Consider the following 27,383-nt stretch of genomic DNA (forward strand, 5'->3'; position numbering starts at 1 on the left):
TGGTTTGGGAGCTTAACATTCTTTAGTTCTTGACTGTAATTGTTTTTAGTGTTTCTGTTCATGTAACCCATGTAATATGCTCTGAGGAAGGAGTTGCTGCTTTTGCCAACCCACCAAGGCTAAGTTTGGGATTCCCCACAGTTACCTGTTTTACATCTAGAATGAGATTGGTGTGACTCTGTGGGAGTTCAGCCACAGCTCATATCATGAATGAGGCATTTCTCTCCCATAGCTTAACAACTGGTGTCCTACAGTGCTGTTTTAGGGCATTTATAGAGTGTATTAGTTCAGTTCCAAGCTACTCCCTACGACAATATGCTCTGGTGCACATGTATCCTAAGTGGCTTTTAACACACTATCGCAGAACCTGTATGAGTGTGCTGTTCCACCAATGTCCCTTTTCCTCATACATACAGACCTGGAAGCGCCGGCATTCCTGCACGTCTGGTCCCCTAGTTTGAATGTCCATGAGTTTGGTGTCCCTGCTTTCAGACCGGAGAGTGACAGTGAGCTGGACTTCTTCATTGACACCGTGAAGCAGTACGCACACGCTGGCCTGCAATGGGTGGTGAATTTCAGCTGGAGTGAGTAGCATGTAGAACCTGGGGAGAGAGGAGTGTCTGGATCAGACAAAATGGCTAGGATGCTTTAATAGAAAATACATAGGATAAATTCTTCTAATAAGATTTTAAGCATAAAGAAGGAGGGAAATAATAATAGTATTGAGACAGTATTTTTAGACATTAATGATTGGGTTCTCATAAGCAGGCGGGAAGTGGAAACAGCAGAAACTAGAAGGGCTTATTTTGAAAGGGTGACTGAAAAAATGCATGTGAACACAAGTACTAAGAAAGGAAGTCTAAAGGTTGTAAGCCCAGTGTGCAATGAAGGGGAACAAACTACTGAACTGATTTACACCAAAACACAAAAAGCACTCTTTCTGGACCTAGATCTATCTTTGTGCCAAATTTGGTGTTAATCCGTTCAATGGCTTGGGCTCCAGCTGTGTCTAAAGATCCTATGGAAAAATTAATGGTGAAAATGCGTTTTTGGACTCCCTTTTGTCTCGGCCCCCATTTCACGAATCACCCTGAAACTTTCCATGGGCAAACTAGTCGAAGGGTAGCCCTCTTTTAGAAAGTTTCATGGAGATTCTTCAAATGTTGTTAAAGTTATTATCAATACAATAAATGATATATTTGAATACTTAGTGTGTGTGGCAAGGGCATGCGTGTGGTAAAGCCACCTATGTGGGGAAGGTTTGCATGGTAAAACCTGTGTGGTAAAGGCTGCGTAGTTAAGGCTGTTTCCTCTCTGAGCGCACATCACTCCATCTACCTTGCCTAGGCAAGTGGGCAAAGGATTTTTGATAATTATTTTATCAGTATGCATATGTGATCTGAATCAAATGTTTAAAAGACAATGAAGAAATGGTAAATGGAAAACAGAAAAGAAAGAAGGAGGGGTTGGCTCACCAGCCCTAGCTCTGAAGTGTAGTGCTTTATTTGGAAAGTACACATATGATCAGGCAACAAAGCGTCACTCACCGTGCAAGAGGCGGTCACGGAAGTTCACCGACCCATTGACCCAAGCTGGATGCATAGTGAGCAGATGATAAACGTAAATGACCACTTAAACAAACAATGGATTATTGTTTATGGATTTTTTGTTTAACATGAAGTAGGCAAGAACTCTAAACCTGCCTCTAGACCAGACCAAAAAACAAATCTCGGTGCATTTGACACTAAATTGGCTTTATGGGGCTGGAGTAAGGGTCATTGAATAAATCGTCATCAACTGGGCTTTATTATGAGAATATGTAATGCTTTACTTTTAAAAAAAGATATAACAAATGGAGACCTGGGTTCTTGTACTGTGTTATTACACGAGCTGAATGTGTTTTTTAAAATGAAAGATATATTTTCAGTAATCTTAAAAAGACACCACCATTACGAGCCTGACGCTGACCTCCTGATTCAAAGAGAAACTCTTGAATTTGGCTTTATACATAACTTGCAAGTCCCGCATGTTGTGTGAGGAGGAAAAGATATAGATGAAAAGGTCAAGAAGGCCCTTGTAGTGAGGGAACTTTGTAATATGTGATGTGATAAGAAAGAGTCAGAGAGCTCTGCCAGCAAATATACAACATGTGCAAAAGAAACAATTGATACACGGAATGCTGGACAATGCAAACATTCACCCCAGTCACAAGGATCTGGGTTAAATCCATCATTCTTTTGCTCACCACACCTCCCCAGTTTGGACCCAGCCGTATGCAAATCAGTCTTGAGGGAACTGCCAAGCCAGGTCCTCCCTGGACCGGAAACAAGCATCCTGGGACCAGTTTCAGGGCATCACCCTTCATCAACCAGGCTAGCTTGAATTCAGTGGTGTAGTGACCACGGGACCCACGTCCGGGCATACCCTTCCCTCTTAGAACGACATATGCAAAAGAAACAATTGATGGACGGAATGCTGGACAATGCAAACATTCACCCCAGTCACAAGGATCTGGTTTAAATCCATCATTCTTTTGCTCACCACACCACCCCAGTTTGGACCCAGCCATATACAAATCAGTCTTCACCCTGTTCCTTGTGGGAAGAGTCCAGCCCAAACTGCCAAGCGAGGTCCTCCCTGAACCAGAAACAAGCATCCTGGGACCGGTTTCACAAAAGAAACAATTGATTTTACGGAAAGTTGGACAATGCAAACATTCACCCCCAGTCACAAGGATCTGGGTTAAATCCATCATTCTTTTGCTCACCACACCACCCCAGTTTGGACCCAGCCATATGCAAATCAGTCTTGACCCTGTTCCTTGTGGGAACAGTCCAGCCCGAACTGCCAAGCCAGGTCCTCCCTGGACTGGAAACAAGCATACTGGGACCGGTTTCAGGGCATCACCCTTCATCAGCCAGGCTAGCTTGAATCCAGTGGTGTAGTGAGCAAAGGACTCATGTCTGGGCATACCCTTCCCACTTAGGGTGACATATGCAAAAGAAACAATTGATGGACGGAATGCTGGACAATGCAAACATTCACCCCAGTCGCAAGGATCAGGGTTAAATCCATCATTCTTTTGCTCACCACACCACCCCAGTTTGGACCTAGCCATATGCAAATCAGTCTTGACCCTGTTCCTTGTGGGAATAGTCCAGCCCGAACTGCCAAGCCAGGTCCTCCCAGGACCGGAAACAAGCATCCTGGGTGCAGGGTGAAGACTGATTTGCATATGGCTGGGTTCAAACTGGAATGGCATGGGGAGCAAAAAAACGATGGATTTAGGCCCAGATCTCTGTACTGGGGTGAATGTATGACATTGTTCTGCATTCTGCCCATCAACTGTTGTTTTTGCATTTGTCACCCCAAGTGGGATGGGTATGCCCAGACATGGGTCCCGTGCTCTCCATGCAACTGGAGTCATGCTATCCTGGCTGATGAGGGGTGAAGCCCCGAAACCGGTCCTAGGATGCTTGTTTCCAGTCCAGGGAGGACCTGGCCTGGCAGTTCGGGCTGGACTGTTCCAATTGGGTGCAGGGTCAAGACTGATTTGCATATGGCTGGATTCAAACTGGAATGGCATGGGGAGCAAAAAAACGATGGATTTAGGCCCAGAGCTCTGTACTGGGGTGAACGTATGACATTGTTCTGCATTCTGTCCATCAACTGTTGTTTTTGCAGCAAATATACAACAGCATGAGAGACTCTGGGCTCATGGAGAAGTCATTTGTACAAAAGATTCAAACAAACTTCAGCTATGAAGGGTCAAGAAAAGGCACAAGGCAGGAGGCGGTGGAGTGAGGCACAGACGGAGTTGCATAGTAATAGTTGTTGAAGTCACATTTGCTAATTGAAACCTAAAAAACTTGCATTATAAAGCAATGTCTACTTGAAGTATGAACTACAGACGTACGTACTTTTTAAAAATCTCTGATGTTGCTTTTTTGAACAAAAGTATTTTTTTTAAAATAAGACCCGACAAGTATTATTGTGTATTTCCATACTAAACTAGAACATACATAAGTAAGCATTTGGTTAACATGGACCTCTTTCCAAGATGGGTTCTTTATTTAGCAAATAGTCCTTGCTACATGCTGAAAACATTACAACTTGTGCATTGCAATGGGAACATTCCATTGGTGGCTGAAAGATACACCCAAACAGCCAATGGCATTAAGTGAGACAGATATACTTAGCTGAGACAAGATGTGATTGCCAAAGTCTCAGCCAGTGGCTGAAAGAGGCTGTCCAAAATACCAGTGGTTGAAGATGGACAGACTATGTAACTGCATAATGTAGGGAATAGGTCTGGTACACCTAACGTTCTGGTTGTCATTTCCTGTTTTTTGAAGAGGAATGCCAGAGTAGTTGCTGAGCAGATCCACACCTCGAGAACCAGTCCTAAATCCTTTCAAAACAGAAATTGTAATCTCCAACCTTTTAAAATATATACAATCTAAAGATCACAGTCAAAATTTGAATTCTAAGGAATTCAAGTCACAATTTAAGTTTGAGATCTCTGTACCTCAATACTGCTATGTGGTAATTGTCTTTTATCACATGTGGTAAGTGTATGCCAATGTTTTTAGGAGTAAATTATATCCAAAAATCCACTAAATACATTAGTGCTGCATTGAACTCCAACATCAACAAGCATTTGCAATAGGTCTCGCATTTACGAGAGTTTGAGCTATTGGCAATGCAATCGCTTGAGCTCTCGCAAATGCGAGACCTATTGGATTGCAAATTATTAGCACCCTTGCGCCCCTTTCTGTAGAAAAGCTGCGTCTAACGAAAGGGGCGTGGCCGACATTAAAGTGAAATCACGGCATGGGGCGCTTTGACAAAAAAAGCATCTGTTTGCCAAGTTGACAAACAGATTTTTTTTGTGAAAGCACCCATGCTGCGTTTTCATTTTAATAGCGTCCGCGCACCTTTCTTTAGGCGCGGCTTGTCTAAAGAAAGCGGTGCAGCCTCCATGAATGTGAAAGCGCCAACTTTGGCGCTAGTAAACAAACAAATAAATAAACGCGGCAATTTAGCATAAGTGAGCGGGTACAGAATCTAATGGTGCAGGTAGGTCTTCACCTCTGAACATTTATGAAGTTTTAAATAGGGTTGGAATGATTAAAGTGAGATTTTTTTTTAATTATAGCGTTTTTATTTTGTGTGCAGATTGACATTTCGAGCAAATGTTTGCTATCACTAAGATACCCTGTATGTCTTTATATTAATCTACAAAGAGGAATATAATGGTCTGTATCAGGCACGTTAAGTGTGGAAGGAAGTAGTTACAGAAGAGGTGAAGTGGGTTAACAAGGAAGACAAGAAGTTCAAGGTCCCAAGAATGGACATTTAAAGCGTTTTCCTTTAATGCTGTTATTGAATACTTTGTTTTTTCCTAATGTGTCGTTTTTGGCTAATGTTTTAAAAATAGTTTTCACAATAAATCAGAAAATCTTCTTTAATCAGAAATGTTGTTGTCAACTTCAATTTAGAGCCTTCATTTCTGCGGACACACCATACTCTGTTGTTTTTCTTGTTGCACAGTCGTAGCACAGTTCCATAATTGTCTGCTTGGGTTAAATGTGAGCCTGTCTCGTTCTGCGCTTCGACCCCAGCCATCTTCTGCGCGCATGTATACATCTCCTCTTGAGGGGTGCTTGCCGCCCGTCATTCCATAGGCGTTATTGCAGACCCGGTGGTTAAGGAAGAGGCTACACTGGAGTGACCTGCAGAATGTTACAATATATGCCTTTTATCCTGTCGGCTGTAGGCAGGGTGAGACCAGGTCGGTGGCGTGTCCTTGCTTGCTTGGTTTGGGTGTGCTTATCAGATCACACGAGAAGCAAGGTCAAAGAAAGGTCTGTGGAAGCATAAAACTGCTTTCCAACAGGAGAGTGATTCCTTTCGGACTTGCTGCTTGCTGTTGGCTTTTCTTCGGACCCTCCACCACTCCTTGCGGAACCCGCTTCGCGGGTCCCGCTGCGGCGTGAGAGCCGTCTGTGCAAGACCTGTGGATTGTTTTAGTGAGGGACTGGGTGAGTGCAGGGCTGCGAGCGGCGGGACAGGACTACGTCTCCCAGCAGTCCTGTCAACCCGCGCCACCTGCCACCTGGCCGCTCTCCCTGCAAGCCCCGCCCCACTTACAGCTTAACTTTCCTCCTACAAATTTAAACAGCAACTTCCGCGTCGCGGGAGCGCCCAGGGATAAGCCCGGGACAAGGGCGGGACCGTCTGTGGCCGTCAGGGGCCTCAGGAGGCTGGGCTGGGCCCACTCTCTTTCACCTGCATTTCGTTGATCATATCTGGTTTGTGAAATAGGTTCTGGGTATGTCATCATCGGTCACAGGTGAAAAACCAGCAAAGGAGGGGAGAGCCAACATCGGGACTCTGGACAATTATTTTAAATCGGCAAAGGGTGATGGGGGAATCGAAACCTCTCTCGAGATGCGTAGGGCAGAGCGCCGTCGCTCGATCGAACACATGAAAAATAGGCCCCTCAGTGATATAACTCCCTATCCTATCTCCCAAGAGGAAGGTTCCCTTAATGGTAGCCAGGATCTTTTATCCCAAGAAGATGTTCCCCTATTACTACGGGATAGCTTTCCCAACCCTGGCTCACTTCCTAAACAAACTACGGACACCATTCCATTACTAGTTGCCAGTAGTTCGGCTGTTGACTTACTCACCCAAATGCACACCAGAGCTAAAACCAGGAATAATAAGCCAAAGCAAATTGTGGTGGCAGAGGTGCATGACCTACCACCAAATAAGCGCAGAAGGAAGTTGAGGGGTGGTCAGGGGAAGACCAAGATCCCCCATTCTGATTTTGGAAAGACACTTAAGTCCGTATCTATGTTTGATAGGCCATTAGTTAATGTGCATAATGCTACTCTCCCCAAGGGTACTAATACTATTACCACTGCTTCCACCAGCGACAAAGGGAACAGCCCACTTAACACATCACTCCCTGGCATCTCTTTGGGGAACATTGAATCTCTAATTAGATCACTCCTGTTGCCCATTAGCGAGAGCTTGCAGAAAATAGAATTCAGGCTGACCATTTTGGAGGCAACCTTAACCAGCCTGAAAACCTCGGACAGCAAACAGAATAGAACCATTGAGTCCAATCTACCAATAGGAACCTTCCCCAATATTCAAAACACTCCGATCCACACGGGGCCTCATTTGGGCACCACTGTCGCTCCCCTTTTACAGCCACTTATGGCTATTTCAGTTCCAATTCCACCTAGCAATCCTAATATCCTACAACCACAGACAGATGGCCCAGCTTTCCAATGTATAGCCCCTGGCACAAACCCTCGGGTTCTACCTAATGCTAGTATTGCCCCCCTATTCCCTGGTAAGCCTGCCCCTAGACCACGGGGACCCGACTTACCACCAGAGGCTAATAGCCTCATGGTGGTTTTGGCAGGTGTTCCTCCTCTAGAAATGGGTGAAAATGAGAACTTTCACTCACTCAAGAGGAAAATCATCAAATGGTTGAATTGGAACAGACCTCTTCCAGCCCACCTCAATAATGAGATCATTATGGTGAGAAGGGTACCATGGTTGGGGAAGTCGGGAAAATCAATAGCAGGGGACTGTATCATGGTGTCTTTTCGAGACCCTGGGACAGTACTATACATTTGTGCTGGGTCAAATAGATCACTGGATTCTACCATACAGACTTTGCCAGTTTCTTTCTTTTTCCCTCCCATTCGCATGCACCATGATTTGTTACAAGGTAACTGGACAAGGGTGGAACGGAGACCTAGACATAGGGGATATGCTCCACGTCCAGTTTATCGACCTCCGGAGACACCCTTTTTGGACCACAATCGTTTTAACTGTCTGAACGGTCTGGATGGGGTGGACTGACTGTCCTCAAACCCGGACTCAAATCCTGTGACCTTGGGCAACGGTCCCAGTAAACTCTCTGATCCGGCTAGACCCACTTCTGAAAATGACCCTGATAGAGCAATTGGGGTAGTATCTGGCTCTGGTACTGGCTCTTCCCCCCATTCCACCTCTGCAATCCCTTCTGTGGTTGCTCCAGCGCACATGAGATTAATTTGGTGGAATGTGGCTGGCCTAGCCAGTAAACTGGGCACTCAAGATTGGATAACTTACATCGAGTCCGGGGATGTTTGCATGCTCCAAGAGACTTGGGCAAGGGAAGAATATAAGCACCAAGGTTACGTGTCATTTTCCATCCCGGCTAGGTGGGAGGGTAAGGGCCGCCCCTCTGGTGGACTCACAACTTGGGTGGCATCCCACTTAGGATGTCAGGCTTCACGCCTACCGGTGCCATCAGACGACATCCTAGTGGTTTTATTAGCCTGGCCGAACCTAGCGAAACTTGCCCTGATAAATATTTACTCCAGGCCAGTGGGAGCTTCGCGTGAATCTTCCACTATAGAGGAGCTTTCAGTCTATTTAGCGGAAATGCCAAGAGACATTCCTTACATAGTGGGAGGGGATCTAAATTCCCATTTCGAGTCGCTGGTCGGCCTCGTAGAGGGATTTCCCATGGAAGAAGAGTCCAGGTGGTCAGTACCCTCTGTTGTAGCACCCTCCCCAAAGGCATGGACGCCTGTAGCACTGCAGATTATTGCCCTTACCCTAAAGCATGGAATTAGAGCCTGCAATGGACGTATTAAGTCTGATGTACCAAGCAAAACCACGTACAACAGAGTGGGAAGAGAGTCCCGCTTGGACTATGCCCTTGTACAGATAGTGAACTGGTCTTCTATCTTGGACTTTAGGGTTATGGAGAGACTAGATAGTGATCATAACGCCCTTGAACTCGATCTTAGTCATCCCGGGCTAGAGGCCTCCGTAACAACCATGGAGGAGTTCAAACCTGAACTTCTATTAGATAATAACAGGAGAAGAATCAGGTGGGATAAACTAGCTACGAGCCAAGTGAAACTCTCGAAGCTCTACGCAGGTTTAATTCCTATTTTGGAAAAAGTGGGAGATCTAGCCAACGATGTGGGCAATAAAGACCACCATGAGAAATTATATCAGGCTCATGAGGACCTTATAAAGGGAGCGGCCTCTGAGCTTTTTTAGCAAGGTCCAGAATCAGAGGAGGGCCCAGCAACACAAGTCCTTATGGTACAATGCAGCCTGCAGGAAGGCAAAGGGAGAACTCCTCAGAAGCATCAAGGAGGGAACAGGCAGAGAGAAGCTGCGGGAAAGTAGACGGGCTTATAAAAAACTAGTCACCCATGCTAAAACCGAATGGGAGGAGAACCAGTGGGAGGAGCTCACCACTTCCCTCGCAATAAGAGACCACCGAATGTTTTGGAGAGTAGTAAATGGGGGGTCGGGGAACCTCCATTCGGCAATAGAGCCAAATATTGCAGCAGGGGTGTGGCAGGCACACTTCCAGTCTCTCTATAGTTCTGAGCTGGGAGAAACTAAGATTGACATCGGTACTGGATTGGCAGAGTATGACGGGGACTCGATAACAGTGGGGGAGGTGAAGGTAGCATTAATAGGACTTAAAGGTGGAAAGGCGCCAGGATTGGATGGCCTGCCCGGGGACCTGTTTAAGCAGGAGCCCGATGTTTGGGCCCCCTATCTGGCCGCTGTGTTTAATGGAGTTTTGCATGGCATGGAAATTCCGAGTACTTGGCTGGGGGCAGAGGTGGTTCCTATATTTAAAAAGGGCTCGCCCCTGCTCCCAGCCAACTATAGACCAATCAGTTTAATTGACGTGTCACAGAAGCTGTTTGGCAGGATACTGCTGAATCGGCTTCAGGACTGGGTGGAGGAAACGGGCGCCCTCAGTTCGTACCAGGCGGGATTTAGGAAGGGAGTTTCTACAGTGGATCAGGTTTTTCGTCTGAACGTTATCTATTGGAGGGCAGCGATATTGGAAGGTGGTAGTTTATACACCATATTTGTGGATCTGAGGGCCGCCTTTGACCTCGTCCCCAGAGGGAAACTCTGGAGTGTTCTGGCTGAGATGGGGGTCCCCCCAGATATCCTGATAATCTTAAAGAGATTGCATCATAATAACTATGCCCGGGTCAGGTGCGGGAAACTTTGGGAATTAACGGACAGATTCCCCGTTGACAGGGGGGTTAGACAGGGCTGTGTATTGGCACCGACCCTGTTCTGCCTCTTCGTCAACGGGGTAATCGCCCATCTCAATGGAACTGAATACACTGACGCCCCAAAATTGAATGGCAGCAGGGTGCCTGCAATCATGTTTGCAGATGACACCCTGCTGCTGTCCAAAACCCCTATGGGGATACAGAGGATCCTTGATTCTTTTGTGGCTTTCTGCACAGATAGGGGGTTAGAAATCAATGCTACCAAAACCAAGTTTATGGTCCTGAACCCAACCTTAAGATCACGCCCGAACCCCCTACTGGGAGCATCACGTTTAGAGAGAGTCTCCACCTTTGAATATCTAGGTGTAACGTTGAATGAAACCATGTCTTGGGGAACTCACCAGACTAGGGTTAATCTTAAATTAGTGCAGACCACTGGCGGCATTGCTCGGTTGATGAAAAGCTCCACATATCGACCGTTGGGGCCGCTTATCCAGATATACAAGGCACAGGCTAGAGGAGCTCTGATGTATGGGGCGGAACTGTGGGGTCATACAGCCTCCTGCAGCTTGTCTATAACTGAGAACAACTTCATTAGACAGATAGTAGCACTCCCGTCCAGCACCCCGCTCCTCCCCCTGAGGATGGATCTGGGACTGAGACCAATAGCAGATGAACTAGGTCTCAGACCCATAGTCTTCTGGCGAAGGCTATGGAGCAGTGAAGAACTTTCTTCTTATAGGGCGGAACTGAGGGAGTTTCTAACCCACCCTAAAGCTCTACAGATCCCGTGGATAAAATATATAAAAAAGTCCTGTGTGAGACTGGGGCTCCCCGACCTGTGGTCGGATCCAGCTAACGCCTCACTAAGGATCCCACGAAGAGCTTTGGTCAATGCTTATCACAAGCAGAAATTATCTATGGCCCTAGACTGCAAGGATGAGGGGTCATTAACATTTGTATTCGCGCAAAGCAAGGACTCATACAGGCTGGAGAGGGTTCTGGACGCTATGTCTCCTGTGTTGGCCAGGAAGCTATTTCTCCAATGGAGATATGGCACATTGCCTCTGCGATCTTACACCTGCTCCTGGTCAACACCGCCCTCTACCAAGCTATGCCCGGCATGTGTGTGTGCCGAGGAAAGCGATTTGCATGTGGTCTTGTTTTGTCCAACTTACAAGGCCGCCAGGAAATATTGGCTCCTACCACTCATTAGAAACCTTGGTTTTAGGGAGTACCTCCCGGTGTATAGAATTTTAAAAACTGACGTTTCAGGTCCAATTGTGTTTGCACTAGCCAAATTTCTTACTAATGTCAGGTATATTCGCACCCGTATTCTAAAGTCACAGGCTCCCACCTAATTTTAAGTCAAATTTTAATCGCATGGCCTTTTATCTGATGTGTTTCCTGATTATTCTTCCTTGATGGTTTTACATGTTTCATATGTGTTTCTTTTGTATATCTTTTATAGCCAAATTGGCCGAAATAAAGATTAAATATATATATATAGCTTTCCAACAGGAGAGTGATTCGAAAAAGCAGTAACATGATTAAAAAGATTAAAAAGACGCGGGGCACGTTAGTAATCAGAGTTAGGTAGTAATCGACCCGTAGGTTCTAATACAACGTCTCCTTCTGTCTGCCGAAGATGCTTTGTAGAGAGTCTTATGTCTGTTTTTATGGGAGCGTTTCTTTCATATCCAGCTCCCAGGAACCCGCCCCTTCCGGTCACAGAAGTTAGAAATCTAGAAGCTGTCTTCAACTAATGTTCTTTTCATGTAACGAAACGGAACAGATGTGTAAAGACGTGCAATTGTGTGCTTTGACTGGCTTAGAGTGATCTGACTGGTCCACGAATCGTAGCGTCTTTCTTATCAGAGCCATTGCGTGTGATGGTTTGATTACGGTAAGGCGCACTACGCATGGCTTCCCCAGGAGACCTTCCGGGGAGTTCCATGGATGCTTCATAACAAGACGGTCACTGATAAGTGTAAGTTAAAGCCTGGTGGCCAGCATGCGTAGCTTCTGCTCTCGGCATAAACTGATTTCCTTATATTATAAAGCTGTGATATAGAACGGACCATCCTCCCTCGCGACCAATGAAGAGACCGCCATCCAACAAGGCCAATCTCCTAAACACCCTTCACATAAAAAATAAACTGGAGAGATGAAAAGGGGCAGATTTTGTGTATCCTCTTTCTCTGAAGCCTTACAGTCCTTAGAGGGCTGTTACTTACAAAGTGAACAGCACTGGGAAACCTGCTTCTTACTCAAGTGATGATCTAAACCAGGAGAGCCCATCACTGGTCCATGACAACCCGAGATTTGTATAAAGAAAAATAACAGTACAAGTGTGCATTTTTTTTAATTGCACATCTGCATTATGGCACATTCTATAACCAAACTTCAACTTTGCATCTTAATGGTAGAGTGCGGATAGTGGCTGGTCCCGGTGGCATCACTAAAAGAGATTTGTAATGGGGTAAACAATAAGCCACAGATAAAACTAGAGTGACCACCTCCAAAGAAAGGCAGATAGAAACACAGGGGCATATTTACAAGCCCCTTGCGCCACTTTTGCGTCACCTTTCCCATGTTAAAAGTGACGCAAACGTGGCGCAAGGGGCTTCTAAATCTGCCCCACAGTCTTTAAAAAAGAATGTGTTTCTGTGCGCGGGCATGAGTGCTCGCACGTGTGTGTGTGTGTGTGTGTGTGCATATATATTTATAATATTAATAATATACATGTTTATTATTTTTACTGACTTTTTATGTGTGTATATCTATTTGTATATACAAATATAGATAGGTAAATGCACAGAAAGTCATATTTAAACATGTTAATTAAACATGTTGGCTCATGTATTGCTACATACAGGAGCTGCTGTGTTTGATAAGGTGCGGTGTCTGTGTTTTTTCTGTATCGGTTTCCAGGTGGCATGGGGAGCAGTCCAAATGTTGCCGGGCATGGGCACCTCCTGGCACTCCTTTACTGACGCCAGAGACTGGGCCAGTGTGGTGCCAGTGGTAATGACTGCCTGTGTGCAGTGCAAGCTTTTCTAACTGTCCACCAGTGTTCATCATGCATCCTCAGGGGGTTGAGAAGGCAGTTCAGACTCCCTTGCTCCTTTTATTTCGGGCCTCTCTGCTGACTGCAAATTGTATTCATTTCTTTGTGTAACACAGACAAACGCTGTGTAGGCACCGGATGGAGACTGCCTGTTCCTTGCATGTAGCCTTCCGAAAACTATGGACAGATGGTAATGGTTTTTAATCCCTGGCATCCTGGGTCAGATGGGATCTAGTAACCTATGTGCATGTTTCAGTGTTTGTGTGTGCTAAAACCCGGCAGTCTTCAGGCAGAGATAAGGCAAAGGAAGCAAGAAAGGGGATTGGAAAAGGGGCAGCAGTGAGGTGAGTGTAGCCCTGGTCGCAAGCAACGCGACACATGTGCATTATTTAGTGATAGTGCGACCTAATGAGTGAGGCAGACCACTTTCGATGTATGTGGGAATGTACTATGTGGGAGAGGAGCTGGGTTGAGAGAAATTTAAACTGACGTCCGCCAAAGCAGTGAGCATTGCCTGCCTCTGTCACTGTGCTCGAAACCTTCTCCGCTGTGCGAGCATGTGCTGTGGCAGCCCAGCCATCCCTGAACCCACAGCAACGTCCTTCCAAGGAGCAGAAAGCAGGTCTCTGCATCCGCTGGAGTAAAGGAGGGGAGTCCAGGCACCTCAGTGGTCCACGGGCCTGCAGTCCTTCCTAGGGGAGGACACACCGACAGCAGGCTTGAACCCCATCATCAATAAAACTAAGCGTCCCAAAGACTGGAAGCTGGATAGCACACCACTTTCCTCAAAACAGAAGCCTCCCACACTGTGGCACATCAGCACTCCACTGATGTCAAACTGTGTGGCCATGGCAGTGGGCCAGCACCCCACTCATTTTAAAACGAAGGACCCCATACGATGGCAGCCTGCAACACTCCATGACATTAAAACGGAGAGAACCGTGCAATGGCAGCAGACCAGCACCCCGCTGACATTAAAACTAAGCTGAGAATACAGACACTACCCTTGCAATAGGACTGATGGCAGCACAGTGATAACTGGAATTGCTTGACTCACTCGGAACCATTTGTAATTAATCTGGCTGCATTCCATTGCGTTGCTTTTTGCTCACATATACCACTTAAGGCAGATGCCAATCATATGCAAATCAATATTAGCCACGCCCCAAAATGAACAACCCAGCCAAAGCTGCTAAGCCACACTCCATTCAAACACAAGCACCCCAGGGGCGTTTTAGGTGCATTGTGCGCCACTGGAGAGGTACAGCTTAAGTTCCTATGATGAGGGGAGCTCCGGACCCAGCTCTGGGCATTTACAGAATCAAAGCCGCAGACACAAACACTGCCACCAGGCAGAGAATACGCTCATTAACAGTGATACCCCACTGTCCTCCAAACTCGAAGCTCTGCACACTGGCCCAAACCCGGATGTCATCAAACTAATGGCCCTAAACACTGTCAGCAAGGCACAGCCTGCACTGTGAAATATTCTCAATTGATGAGGTTTCTCATCGTGTGTTCTAGGGCCCCGTGACCATATTTCCTAAGGAGGCCATCCTAACAATTATGCGGCCTAGCAGTATGCAGGTCAATGTAGAGGTGAAAGGCTTTGTCTGCTTGTGCCAGGCCGCTGAGGCATCCAGTCCCCTCAGCCGAACCTTGGCCTGCACTGAAGGGTGCCGCCGGTGCTTCAGGGTCGCGGAAGGGTTGGGGGAGGGGGGATGAGGGGGGGGGAGCAGGTTGGAGGGCGGTCGTTCTCTTCTTTTTTGATATGCAAATCAGGCTCGTCTCCTGCTCTGTGACAATCGTGTAAATGAGGGCTGCATAGTACAGGCCCTGTCGCCTAGCAACGGCCTCCTGCCTCCCCGGAAAGCACCGAAGGGCCTGGAGATAAGCTGCCTGAGTGCTACCGAGACAAAATCTAAGAAAAATTGGTAATGTTTTTGATCAAGGACATTGCCCAATTTTTTCCTCCTTACCAATTTTTCTTAGATTTTGTTTGTGGTACCCAGGTAATGGGAGGGTAATTGATGGGTATACCCCTAGCTAACAGAATTGAGTGCTACCGAGAGGCGGGGCAGGCGTGCGCAGCGCCGCGGGTCCTTGCCTGCTATTAGGGAGGCTCAGGGATTTCTAGCTCGAGCAATCTTCCCCAAATCCCAATCAGAGCGGTGGTTTAATCGTTTCCCCACTGCCCCGTCCGTCCAGTGTAAACAGATAGCTGGCATGCCGGACAGCACCCGGGGCTGCTGGCAGGTTTGCTGGAAGAGGCCCGGCTGCATTATTGATGTCTGCTACCTCTCGGGGCGCGAGGGGCAAGACAGCGTGTCAGACCACGCAAAAAATTAAACAGCATTCCGCTCTACCCTTAATTTCTTGACCTGGCTGTCTTTCGTGGGAACGCCCGGGTGCTGTTAAGTCCTTCAGACGCAGGGGGTGATTTCCAAAATAAATAAACAAACTCGGAAAAACAAATGGCACACTGCACCCAATTAAAGCAAGTGCGAGGTGAGCTGAGGAAAACTGTAGTTAGGCACCGCTGCTTCGGGACTATACGGAAGTTACCATAGGATCAACAGCCAATAGAAAGCAATATAAGAATAGCAATGCCACAGGTAAACCAATGGCAAGCAGAAAAACAAATCACACAGAGTTTCAGCCAACATACAGATTACTCTAGGTCTCGCTGAGACAGTGCATGCAGCGCATGCGCTGCCAAGGCGAGACCTAAAAATGGCAAATATGTTCATATAAGCACATGTTGCAGGAGGCGATGACAAGAAGGTGGACATTGGGGCATGGTTGGATCATTGCAGCCCAACCTGTTCTGAAAGCATGCCCTTAAACTGCAGTCTAGAGATGAAATGCCATAGTGGTGGAATGGCCAGTTCGGTCCTGAATTTGAACCATCAGCTGTTTCAGCAATTTCTAATTGAGGGAAAATTCCTAAAATCATGAGAATTCTTAAATAAGTGGGAAACAGTTATTGTCTGAAACTGTGACAGTAAATAAGCCATAATCAGACGTGTAGGGAAAAATCAAAACTGAAAAGTCCTTGCCACAGTCAATGGGGCTGACATTGGAAAGCCTGTGATGTTGTTTGTAAATATGAAAAATTGAAATTAGAAATTTGAAAGTAAAATAAAAATAAACTAGTGAAAAATGATCTATTGCAAGCATAAATTAAAACATCAGGAATTGAAAACGGAAAGGCAGCAGAGACCAACACTGCCATAGCAAAAGACTTCTTTTCAGATGGTTGTGCCCATGTGCATTGCCAAAATGCTGCCACTTAAGCTGAGGAAAAAAAGCAGGTTGAGCCAATGCCGGATGTTGAATGTTCTGATAGGTGGAAGCAAAATGTAAATGAAACTTCAACAGATCAGTAGATTATAAGGATTGAATTTAGATTGATTATGCTTCAATCAGATGATTGCCAGTGTGCAAGACTCTATATGTGTGTATGTCTGACACATATTAAGGGAGGATAAACTTTAAAGTTATGGAAATGTGGACACCTTTAATTTACCATCCATCTCAATATCTTTCTTGAATGTACATTTGGGATTCTTACCTTAATGTGGACTTGTGATTTTTTTATTTCAATTTCCACATCTTATTTTGTCAGCCTTAGTTGCAGACGTGTTTTTATCAAAAATGTTTACTCTTTTTTAATTTTTGTAATAAAAATCATGTATCTCTTGTTGCCTATCTTGTCTAAATTTCACATTTAAAAATGCACTTTGCTTTATCACTTTTGGCAGAGTGAGGCATGAGAAAAAATGTGTTTAACGTAAATATCCCCTCTTTGACTTGCAAAGATAATTCTTGCGAGTTGCCTCGCATGGAGTTCCCCAGCACTCCGCTGGCCATTAGTTATGACTGTGCCATTCAGTAGAAAAATAGCCTTTTGTGAGAGACAGACACCATTGTTAGATGTGTACTTGTATTAAGTATCATTTTCTTATCTTTTCATTCTCCCACAATACAGGATAACACAATACAAAGTAATTTTTGGGCAAGAGCACTCATTCAGGTATTGCCAAAGTACACACTGTGAGCAAACGCTCACGTACATAATCCAGATATGATCTTTTGCGGCCGATATAGCTTTACATGCTGTTTGTTGTTGCTCACATATGTCTTACATTTATCTGCCTCCCCTCCTGTCCTCTTCCCGCCCTTTCCATATTCCCAGCCCAAACTGTAAACAAAGTTTTAAGCTGGTTTCTGAGAAGATCCTATCTGCATGTAGATGTTCAGCAAGTCCACTCAACAGGCACACCTTCTTAGCACACAAGACAGTAAAAACATTTAAACGGCTCATAAAAAGGTATTTTCATTTAGCGCTTAAGCCCCTAGGGTATGAAAGCACCGTAAAAACAGAAACAAGTGTCATTCAACTTGAGACAAACATATGTATTGTTTTTGGATTGTACTTCTGATTATCAGAAGATAGAAGGACAAAATATAGAAAGGTAAGTACATGCAGTAAAAAATGCACTTACTTTTCTTAACTCAACATCTCCCTGCCTTGAAGCTATATAAAACGTGTAGGTACATAATGTGGAGTTTGGTGTAGACGATCTGGACCTGTCTGTCTTTTTGTTTTATAGATATAGTTTATCTTCAATATTGTGTCATATTGATATTCTTGGAATTCGATCTTGCCGCCAAGCCATAATAGCAGCTTTTAACCCGGATAACACAAAGTTGAATTTCGGGCTAACAAAATTTGTAACTAAAGCATTAAGCCAGTTGGAAGCTACCAGGGCTGCCAACCCTGTCCTATTAGAGCTGAGGGAAACTCCACCATTGAGCGTACCAACGCCTTGTCGGCTGTCAACAAATCGTTGATCGTACCTGGTTCACAAGACTTTTAACAGTAGTTAAGAAGTCAAGTCGAGTTTTAACCAAAATGTTATTTTAACAATTTTAAGAAATGTATCCATTTTATGAATACGATGCATGCTTTTATATTGTAAGGTTTTAATTTACCAACAATAAAGTTTTACTTACTATATTGATATTCTGGGGTCAATATTCAGTGTGCACACAGTGAGCCTCATTTACAAGAAAATGACGCAGCGCGGCACCACAATCCATTTAGCTGCGCCGTGGTGCATCATTGTCAAACCACAGGGATGTGTCGTATTAACAACAATATGACGCGTTCCAAGTGCTTTTCCCTGTCCTGGCACACAGTTGGCTGCCATGCGCCAACGCAGGCACCCTTATGTTATTTTGCAAGGGTGACTGCGCTGCAGGGATGATTGGTTTTGTGCAGGAAGGTACACCTTCCTGCACAAAAACAATCATTAATGGCATGTTCTTCTTTCTATGCATGCCGCAGATGGCAGCGCGTATAGAAAGAGGAAAAAAACAAGGAGAAATGAGGATATTTCTCCACGTTGCGCCTCCCTAACCCCACCCCTGGGGAGGCGTTAGAATCGGAGTCATTCCCAGGTTTAGGATTTCTTGTAAATGTGGGAATGTCTCAGATTCCATCGGTGTTGCATGGGAACACACACTGCAACACCCATGGAACGCCCCTTTCACGCAGCGTTCTGCATGAGAGGTGATCATATTTACAAGGCCATGAAAAACCATGCAAAGTTGCTTTGCGTGGCCTTGTAAATATGCTTCCGCACATTGCGCCACCAAAGCGTGATTCTCCGGCGGTGCAAAAGTGTCGCAAGGGCCTGGTAAATGAGGACCCTTGTTTTTAAGTGTAAAATACATCTACGATACATGAAATATAATTCCATAATAGCAACACAGTAGAAACAAACATAGTGTACTTGTCATTTTCACTCTTAAAATGAATGAAACAGTTTACACACATTACAAGAGCCCAGCAAATGTATTGAAGCAATTATCATCTAGCATGTCCTTTATACTTTAAAATGCTGCAGATTCTCATGGTATGTTGCACTGTTTTCAGAATACATTTCATTAGGGCCTTGAACCCAGGGACCTCTGGCAGTTTTTAGGTCTGGTTGAACTGCACAGCTCCTATGTTTTATGAGATCAATATAAATAGAGTTTTCAAAAGTCTCCAGCCACATGTTGCTTCCCTGCAGTACAGCTTCTGATTGGGAAGAGGTTGTGTGCTTCCACTGAAAAAGAGTGCTGGTATTTCACATTTTGCTTTTAGGAAAGCTTATGTTCAATTGAACAGGGCTGTGCCATCTATGGTGACAAGCCAACGATCAAGACGATGGCTTGATCTGCTCATTAAGAAAAGTTATGATAAAGGCGGCAGGACTGACTGATTTATTGTGAAAATCATATGTTAAAGGCAATAGGCATTTAAAGCTAGATTGTTGTTACTCTGTATCAAAGGCAGCAGAGAAATATTTTATAACATGGAATCCCAAACATTAATAGAAAAGGGTTTTGGTTTGGGTTAATCCCTCTAACAATCCAGTGGCATAGAAGAGTTCCACTGTGATAATCCTTGTTAAACTCGCTTACACAAGGTAATATTTTGTTCAGCCAACTGTAATTTTTATATACATTTGTAATTTCAAGACTGTATGTGTGATGGCGGCACTGATCCTTCTTGACCTGTCGGCAGCATTCGACACGGTGGACCATGACCTCCTACTACTCCGTCTTCAAGAAACTAGCATTACCGGAAGTGCCTCACAACTATTTAGCTCCTTCCTCTCTAACCGGGAACAACGTGTGGAAATGGAGGGCCTGAGCTCACAGAGCTTTATTCTTCCGTGTGGGGTTCCACAGGGCTCGGTTCTCAGCCCCACGCTTTTTAATCTGTACGTAGTTCCTCTGGCCAAGCTCATTAAATCCTTTGGATTCGCGATGGTGTCATACGCCGAAGACACACAGATTATTGTGTCCATCTCAGAGAACCCCCGTAGTACCATCCGTAACTTCCAGGCCTGTATGAGACAGGTGAGCAAATGGATGTCGGAAAATTGCCTTAAACTGAACTCCAATAAAACGGAGGTTCTTCTCTTTGGCAAAAATGTCACCCATTGGTCATCGGACGGGTGGCCCAGCGAACTTGGCCCTTCCCCACGCCAGTCTCAAAGGCCAGGAACCTGGGAGTCATCGTTGATACCCCGCTATCATTTTCCCATCATGTTAATGCTTTGACATCAGCCATCTGGTTCATGTTAAAATACTTTAAGAAAAATGTTCCTTTTTATACCATCCGACCTACAGAAAACAGTAGTCTCAGCATTAGTGTTGTCTAGGCTGGACTACTGTAATGGTCTCTTGATTGGTATGAATAAAGCCCTACTCTACAAGCTACAAATCCTGCAGAATTCTGCCGCCCGCCTACTGTACAAACTGCCAAAATTTGCTTCTGCAAAGGCGGCCCTTAACTCGCTTCACTGGCTCCCAGTGGATAAGAGGATAGAATTTAAGGCCCTTTGCATCGCGTTTAGGGCGCTGCACAAACAGGGTCCTGTCTACCTAATGGACCACTTCTGTTGGTACTCCCCTCCAAGAATGCTGCGGTCTGCCTCTCATCAGTTGGTGGAAGTTCCCAAGGCACGACTCTCCAATTGGGGAGGGAAAGGCTTTTTCTACATCACAACTAGACTATGGAATCACCTGCCACTTTCACTAAAAAACTCACCAGACCTATTATAGTTTAGGAAAAGCCTAAAGACCTGGCTTTTTCAGGCCTAGAGCTACACAGTAATCATCTCGCTTCTCTTGATTCCCCATGGTCGGCTGGAGCTTGTGATGTTAGCGCCTAGACGCCTCTGGGTAGTAGTGCTCTATATAAATATATAAATAAATAAAATAAATTAAATGGTTGCCTTTGTGGGAAAACCTATGCTCAGTACAATACATCATTGTTGATTATGGTGACCAGCCAATGATAACGGTTTTAGGCCATATTGGTTCATTGAGAAAAGTTATCTCCTGTGCCATAGGTTTGATCTGTTTATTATTGAAGGTTATGACAAAGGCGGTAGGCCTGGTATAATTAGTGTGAAAATATTATCAAAGGCAATAGGCCTTCAACAGTGGATTGGTAAAAGACTGTGCTCCATGCTGTGAACAGGTGTTTTGTTTCATGAAATCTAACAGATTACGATGGTAGGAATGGGGGTTGGTGTTGGTCACCCCTTCTGACAAACCCTGGACATAGAAGATTTTCACTGTGATAATCCTTGTTGACCCATTTTTAGAGGTGTTGTATATTGTTTTGCCAACTGTTATTTTGTACATATTTGTAACTTTATAACTGTATGCATTTAAGGTTACCACTTTAATCATGCTTTTGTAGGCCTGCGTTGATTATGGTGTCACACTACTGGTAAAAGCTATATGTCTTATTGGTTCATTTGGAAGTGTACATCAGATTGCATGGATTGTATCTGTTTATTCTGAAAAGTTATGACCAAGTCAGTAGGGGCAAGGCACTCAAATTCCTTAAATCGTTCCTAGCAGATAGGGAGCAATTGGTGGAGCTTGATGGGTTTAGGTCCACCTCTTTCTCCTTTCCCTGTAGGGTGCGGCTGGGCTCATCGTTAAATCCAACACTTTTCAACCTTTATGTCACCCCCCTTGACACTTTAATAAATTCATTTGCCTTTACGGTGGTGTCATATGCTGATGACACGCAGATCATGGCGTCATTGGTGGGCAATCCTGAGGACACCGCCCTTAGATTCCATGATTGCATGCATGAAGTTGGAAAATGGATGTCCAGAAATTGTCTCAGGCTGAACTCAGGAAAGATGGAGGTCCTTTTGTTTGGACGTGACACTTCGTTTTGGACACCTAGTTGGTGGCCGTGGGGATTGGGAAATCTTCCTAACCCAGTCTCTAAGGTAAAGAATGTAGGAGTTTACTTCAACAATAAATTGTCCTTCAAAGGCCAGATAAATGCCATGACCACCTCCTGCGCTTTTTTATGATTAAAACTCTCAGGAAAGTTCGACCTTTTATTATTAGATCTTCAGAAAGCTGTAATTTCGGCGCTTATTTTTATCAAAGATTGACTTTTGTAGCACACTATTTTTAATATTCAATCAAGATTTTTAAATAAATTGCAGATTCTCCAAAATGCCGCAGCACACCTTTTGCCATCCCAAATATCAATCGGTATCTCATGTTCTGCCAAAACTACCTTGGCTGCTGGCTAGAAGGCAAATTGAATTTAAGTCCCTCTGCGTTATTTTTAAAGCACTACATGCTCATGGCCATGATTATTTTAAACACAAATTCCGGAGGTGTGTTGCCGAAAGGCAGCAACAATCTTCTTTATCTTTTAATCTTGTAATTCCAAGGGCTAAAACAGTATTGTGGGGGGTAGAATTTTCATGGCAGGCACAGCCAGGCTTCGAACTCACTGCCGCTGGTACTTAAGAAAGAAAATGATCTTTTCTATTTTCGTAAACTTTTTAAAACCTGGTTATTTAAAAAACAATAAAATAAGGTCCTTTAACCAGGTGTTGCCACTCTCTGTAACTTTCAGTCTTCCCTTCTTTCTTTGTGAAATCACAGCACTCGCGCCTAGACACCCTTGGGTATTAGTGCACGTTACAAATTAAAATTTCAATTAATTTCAGTAGAACTGAATTACTTTTTATAAAAAGTTTGTGTTACAGGCAATTGACATTCGAGGGTGGATTGTTATTATATGCGCTAAAGCCTGGAGAGTTGTGTTTTGTTACATGGAATCTCACAGACTATCATAGTAGGTAAGAACTTTGGTGTTGGTGACCTACTTAAATAAACCGTGGGGATGAAAGATTTGCATTATGATAATCCTCATTAGGCACGTCTAAGGGGGGGGGTTTATATTAGGCTAGTTCTGGAATGTGGTTTATATTTGTAATTTATGGTATTACAATTTACCTGAAGGATTGCTTTGTGGCAAAGCTTATGCTCAGTATAATTGGTATGAGATGGTTATGGTGACAAGCCAATGATAAAGGCTATAGGCCTAATCGGTTAATTAGGAAATGTTATGACTGATGCATAGGTCGGATTTATTTATAATGAAAGTTACAACAAAGGCAGTAGCCCTTGTTTATTTATTATGAACACACAAATTAAAGCCAGTAGGCCTATAAGGATGGATTGTTCTTTCACTATGTAAAAGCCTGTACACATGTATTGTGTTATATGTATTCTCAGATATAACCTTAGTATGCAAGCGTTTTCTTGTGGATTTACCATGATATTTGACATTGTCTAGAGGTACAAGATTTGGAATGTGTAAATTTGTGCTAGAGTCTATTTGGAAGTCTTGACAGGCTTAGGGGTCGATTAGGATGTAGGGCGGATCGCCACCGCCCGCATGGCTGTGGCGATCCGCTCTACAACACACCCCACCCGCCACCCATTTCCCCCCTGCCTTATTAGTATGGCGAGGGGGACCCCGGCGGACGGAAAGAACGTTCGCCGTTTTTCCGCCAGTCACTCAGGTGACTGGGCGGAAAAGGGGCCTGATATGGTGGTGGTGTCTGCTAGACACCGCCATCCATATTAGGAAGGCAGCGGGAAGCAGCCTTTCCATGGCGGCAAAGGCATGCGGATTGTAGGTTGCCACCGCCACGGTGGGGATGGCATCCTAATTGCAGGTGCGGGACCGCTGCACCACTGGCGGCCGGTCCCAGCATCGCTAGGGTGGCGGGCGGACTAAAGTCCGCGCACCATCCTAATCGACCCCTTAGGTGTCTCCCGGGAGTCTGTCATTAAAAAAATATACATACATACTTTACATAACCAGCTCCCCAGAGATTGCTAAAAGGTCACTTGCTTCTCAATGCACCTGCAGAGCCCCGCATAATGCCTGGCCAATGCCTCTAAATCAGGAACCATCATGAAATGGAATTGCATATAGTGTATCATTGTTTTACCATTCCAAGATGGCCAGTATGGTGTATCTAAATGTGGTGACCTTAGTGGAATTTTAAAGCAAACACTCTATCCAATACCATTGCAAAGCAGTCATATGTTTAATTCTATTTGATATTGCAAGCATATGTCCACAGTGTTTAGGCGGCAGCATGTTTTAAAAAAAAACTTTTTTACTTTTATTCTTTTAGTTTATGTTGCATATGTTGTTGAGTTTGTTTGTTATTTATTGTGGTTGTATAAGTAGGTGAAAGCAAGAATAAGTCAGTAAGTGGCTGAATGAACGCAAGGATGGATTAGTGGCAGCGTGCATGTATGATGACTTAGTGAGCGCATAAACCCATCAGTAATTGAAGAGGCACTTTCATTTACAAGCCAGACGTATTAGCATTGCCAATGCTGGTTACATTTACTTAATTGAGAATCCTCAATAAATGTACATGTCTCTGTCCATGGTGAACCAACACTGAAAAATTTACAAAAAAGTCTCTGTAAAAATCTAAGATTTCAATAAGCAACTTCGAAAATTAGCCTCATTTTCTTATAGGCCTCAGAATGCTGACTGGTTGAGTCAGATTCAGGCACTGTCAACTGTAACAAAAAGCTCTTGGGAATGGGAGCTTTAACCCAATGAGATTTCCAGCCAACTTACAGAGGCACACCATTCGGGTGCCAATAGTATTCCAACCACAAAATAGAATCCTCCTGACTTTAGGGTGTGGCTAGCCACCCATGTATTCTTTTGTCTTCATTTATTTTTAATTAACTGTGTCAATATCTAAATCATAAGTTCCTGTTTGACATTACTTAGTAAATACATTGGTTGCCTAAATGCTACCTCACCGCCTTCAGTATCATTATTCAGTGCCAGCGCAATGGAGATAAAAGGGGTGGTCACTTGGGGAATCCATAAACCTTTCAAACACAGTAAGATAACTCAGCAGGTTGAGCTCTCGCTGCAGTCATCTGCTTGTATATTTCAGGGCAAAAGGTTCATACACACCTATACCTCAAAATCTTCTTCGCAACATTCAGCAAATGAGAAGCCACTTCAATCTATTTCAAAACACTGTGCCAAGCACTTACATAAATATCAACTTGACAAAAGTAGAATGACTCCTTGTTGTAAATTTACCCTTTTTGCAGGGTCAACCTAAATGTTTTACTTTTACTGAACCTGATTTTTTGCTCGCTATAGAACTCTGTGGACTTTAGCACTGCTGTTCTGGGCCAGATTCTGATGCAGTTTGGAAAGCTTCCCAACTGAATGGGTTTGGGAATGGTTTCCAACTGACTTGGATAGGGAGAGTCCGTCTGACCAGGTACAATGCATCCGGATGCTTCCAGATACGATTCGGTCGGACTCCCATTGACTTCAATTGGAGCCTATGTTCTGACCGAATGCATAGGCTCCCATTGAAGAAAGGGGTGGCTGGGGAAAATCGGGGACCCTGTCACACTGTCCATGGGTACCCCACGGGCCCGATTGGGAAGGCTCCAGGTGCAGGGGAGCCCGCTACAGGCCCCCAAAGTCTGATTCCGACTGCCAATTCGAGTCGGATGGCACGATTCGAAAAGGCTGCCCAAATCCAGCATCGTACTTGGTCGCTCGCAAACGCGGCCTGTAGAGACGTACGATTATGCTCCGTACGGATCGGTCATTCCAAATGGCATCAGGTTTGAATTGGGATATTCCTAACGCCTAACTCACATCGTACTCGGTTGGTTGGAAACCTTTCCGAGTCGGTCGGAAAAATACGTTCCCGATCCGATTTGGACATAACAAATGCTGTTAGGAGGCCTTCCTAACCGTATCGGAATCAGGCCCTCAGTGGTAAAGTGTTTGTGCTCCTCCTTTCAACATGATGAGATGGTTATATCCCTGATTGACATGTTTAACTTACCTATAAATTCATAATATATGCTACCAACAAAGTACCTAGGGCCTGTAAGTTAAATTCTACCAGTGGGCTGCCATCCACTGTGGTGACAATGCAAAGATGACTGCAGGCTGACAGACCTAAACCGTCTATTTAATATTATTAATTCACCCCTAAGTAGGCATTACTTCTCATTAAGGCAGGGTGCATGGCATCTAAGAGTAGGACATGTAAAGGTTTAAAGTTAAACATGTCCTTACAGTGAAAAGGCTATTTCCAATGTAGCAGGGTTAGCTATTCCGTAGGAAAAAATTGGAATGCCATATTAAGTTTACTAATATACCTCAACCTAGCAAACAGCTATACAGATATTTCAAGGACTCTTTTTAATAGTTAAACAAATTTCAATGTAATGGTAAAGTCGGATTTTGTGTAACCTTTACAGAAAAGTTACCTTTTGCCTGCCTTAAGCTTCTAAGTCCTTTCTGTGCCTTCCAACTGTCACCTTGCAGCTGATACCTTCCCTGTGACAAGTTGTGAATTCCTCCCTGGAGCAAACAATAGGATGGCCTGAAGGGCAATAAGTAGCCCATCTGAACCTGTGAGAATATGCAGGGGAGGTTGGGAAGGGTCTTCTTTGATATTAATTTTTTTTTTTTCTCTCTTAGATTTATGGAATCGGGAAATTTTTGTGTGTATTTTTTTGGAATCACTAGAGTTAGTAGCGCTAACTTAAAAGTATTACTGATTTATAACCTTCTGATTTATGCATTCTGATATGTAATTTGGATAATCTTTTTTTTTCCTGTGGTGAAGGTAGGGGGGGTAATCAGCTCGGAACCATCGATAGGACCATAAGTCCTGAAGCCTCATTAAGGGGGGGTAGGTTGGGGTTGCCAATTGAGGGAGGGGTAGAAGGGGGGATCGGGGAGGGATGGAGAAGGTGGTGGGCACTAGGGGTAGTAAGGGTTAAGAGGGGAAAAACCATGGTAATTTCTGATGGCGACTGTCAAGAGGAAACATAAAGTGGCTGGAACATCAGTTTATGTAGCATAAAAAATTCATTACTTATTATGAGTAGTTATGATTTGAGCACTTTGCAATCAACTCTGTATGGCGCGAAATACTAAAATATGTTCATTTAATGTATCTGGGCTTAATCAATTTAATAAAAGAAGGAGAATTGCAGCCGAAATTCGTTTCATTCAACCTGACATTCTTTGCTTGCAAGAAACCCATCTGGCATGGGATAATAGGAAACTTGTAGCTGACTTAGGATATGTTTTAATTTCGGCCACTCAACAGACCAATAATACCAGAGGTGTAATGATTTTATCAAAACCAGGTTATTGTGAGGCAGTTCACAGTCTAACAGATAAATGGGGTAGATAGGCGATCTCAGAATTAAAAGTGGGAAATGGATTTTTTACTTTATGTTCAGTTTATGGATCTAACACTGATGAAGCTGAGGTTCTGGAAAACTTGAATACAGAACTTGCGAAA

At 44.3% G+C, this 27,383-nt stretch overlaps 1 protein-coding gene across 1 annotated transcript in view; it reads right to left on the bottom strand.

Moving 5' to 3' along the window:
• The window catches only part of LOC146812862 (alpha-2-macroglobulin-like protein 1), a 315,131-nt gene that overhangs the window by 267,921 nt on the left and 19,827 nt on the right, over positions 1 to 27,383 (bottom strand). Inside the window, exon 2 of the mRNA XM_085619933.1 lies at positions 419 to 602. Within this exon, the coding sequence (XP_085476059.1) occupies positions 419 to 602 (184 nt within the window). The remainder of the gene's footprint in view (positions 1 to 418; positions 603 to 27,383) is intronic.

The sequence above is a fragment of the Triturus cristatus genome, chromosome 7 (genome assembly GCF_964204655.1).
Source record: "Triturus cristatus chromosome 7, aTriCri1.1, whole genome shotgun sequence".
Lineage (NCBI taxonomy): Eukaryota > Metazoa > Chordata > Amphibia > Caudata > Salamandridae > Triturus > Triturus cristatus.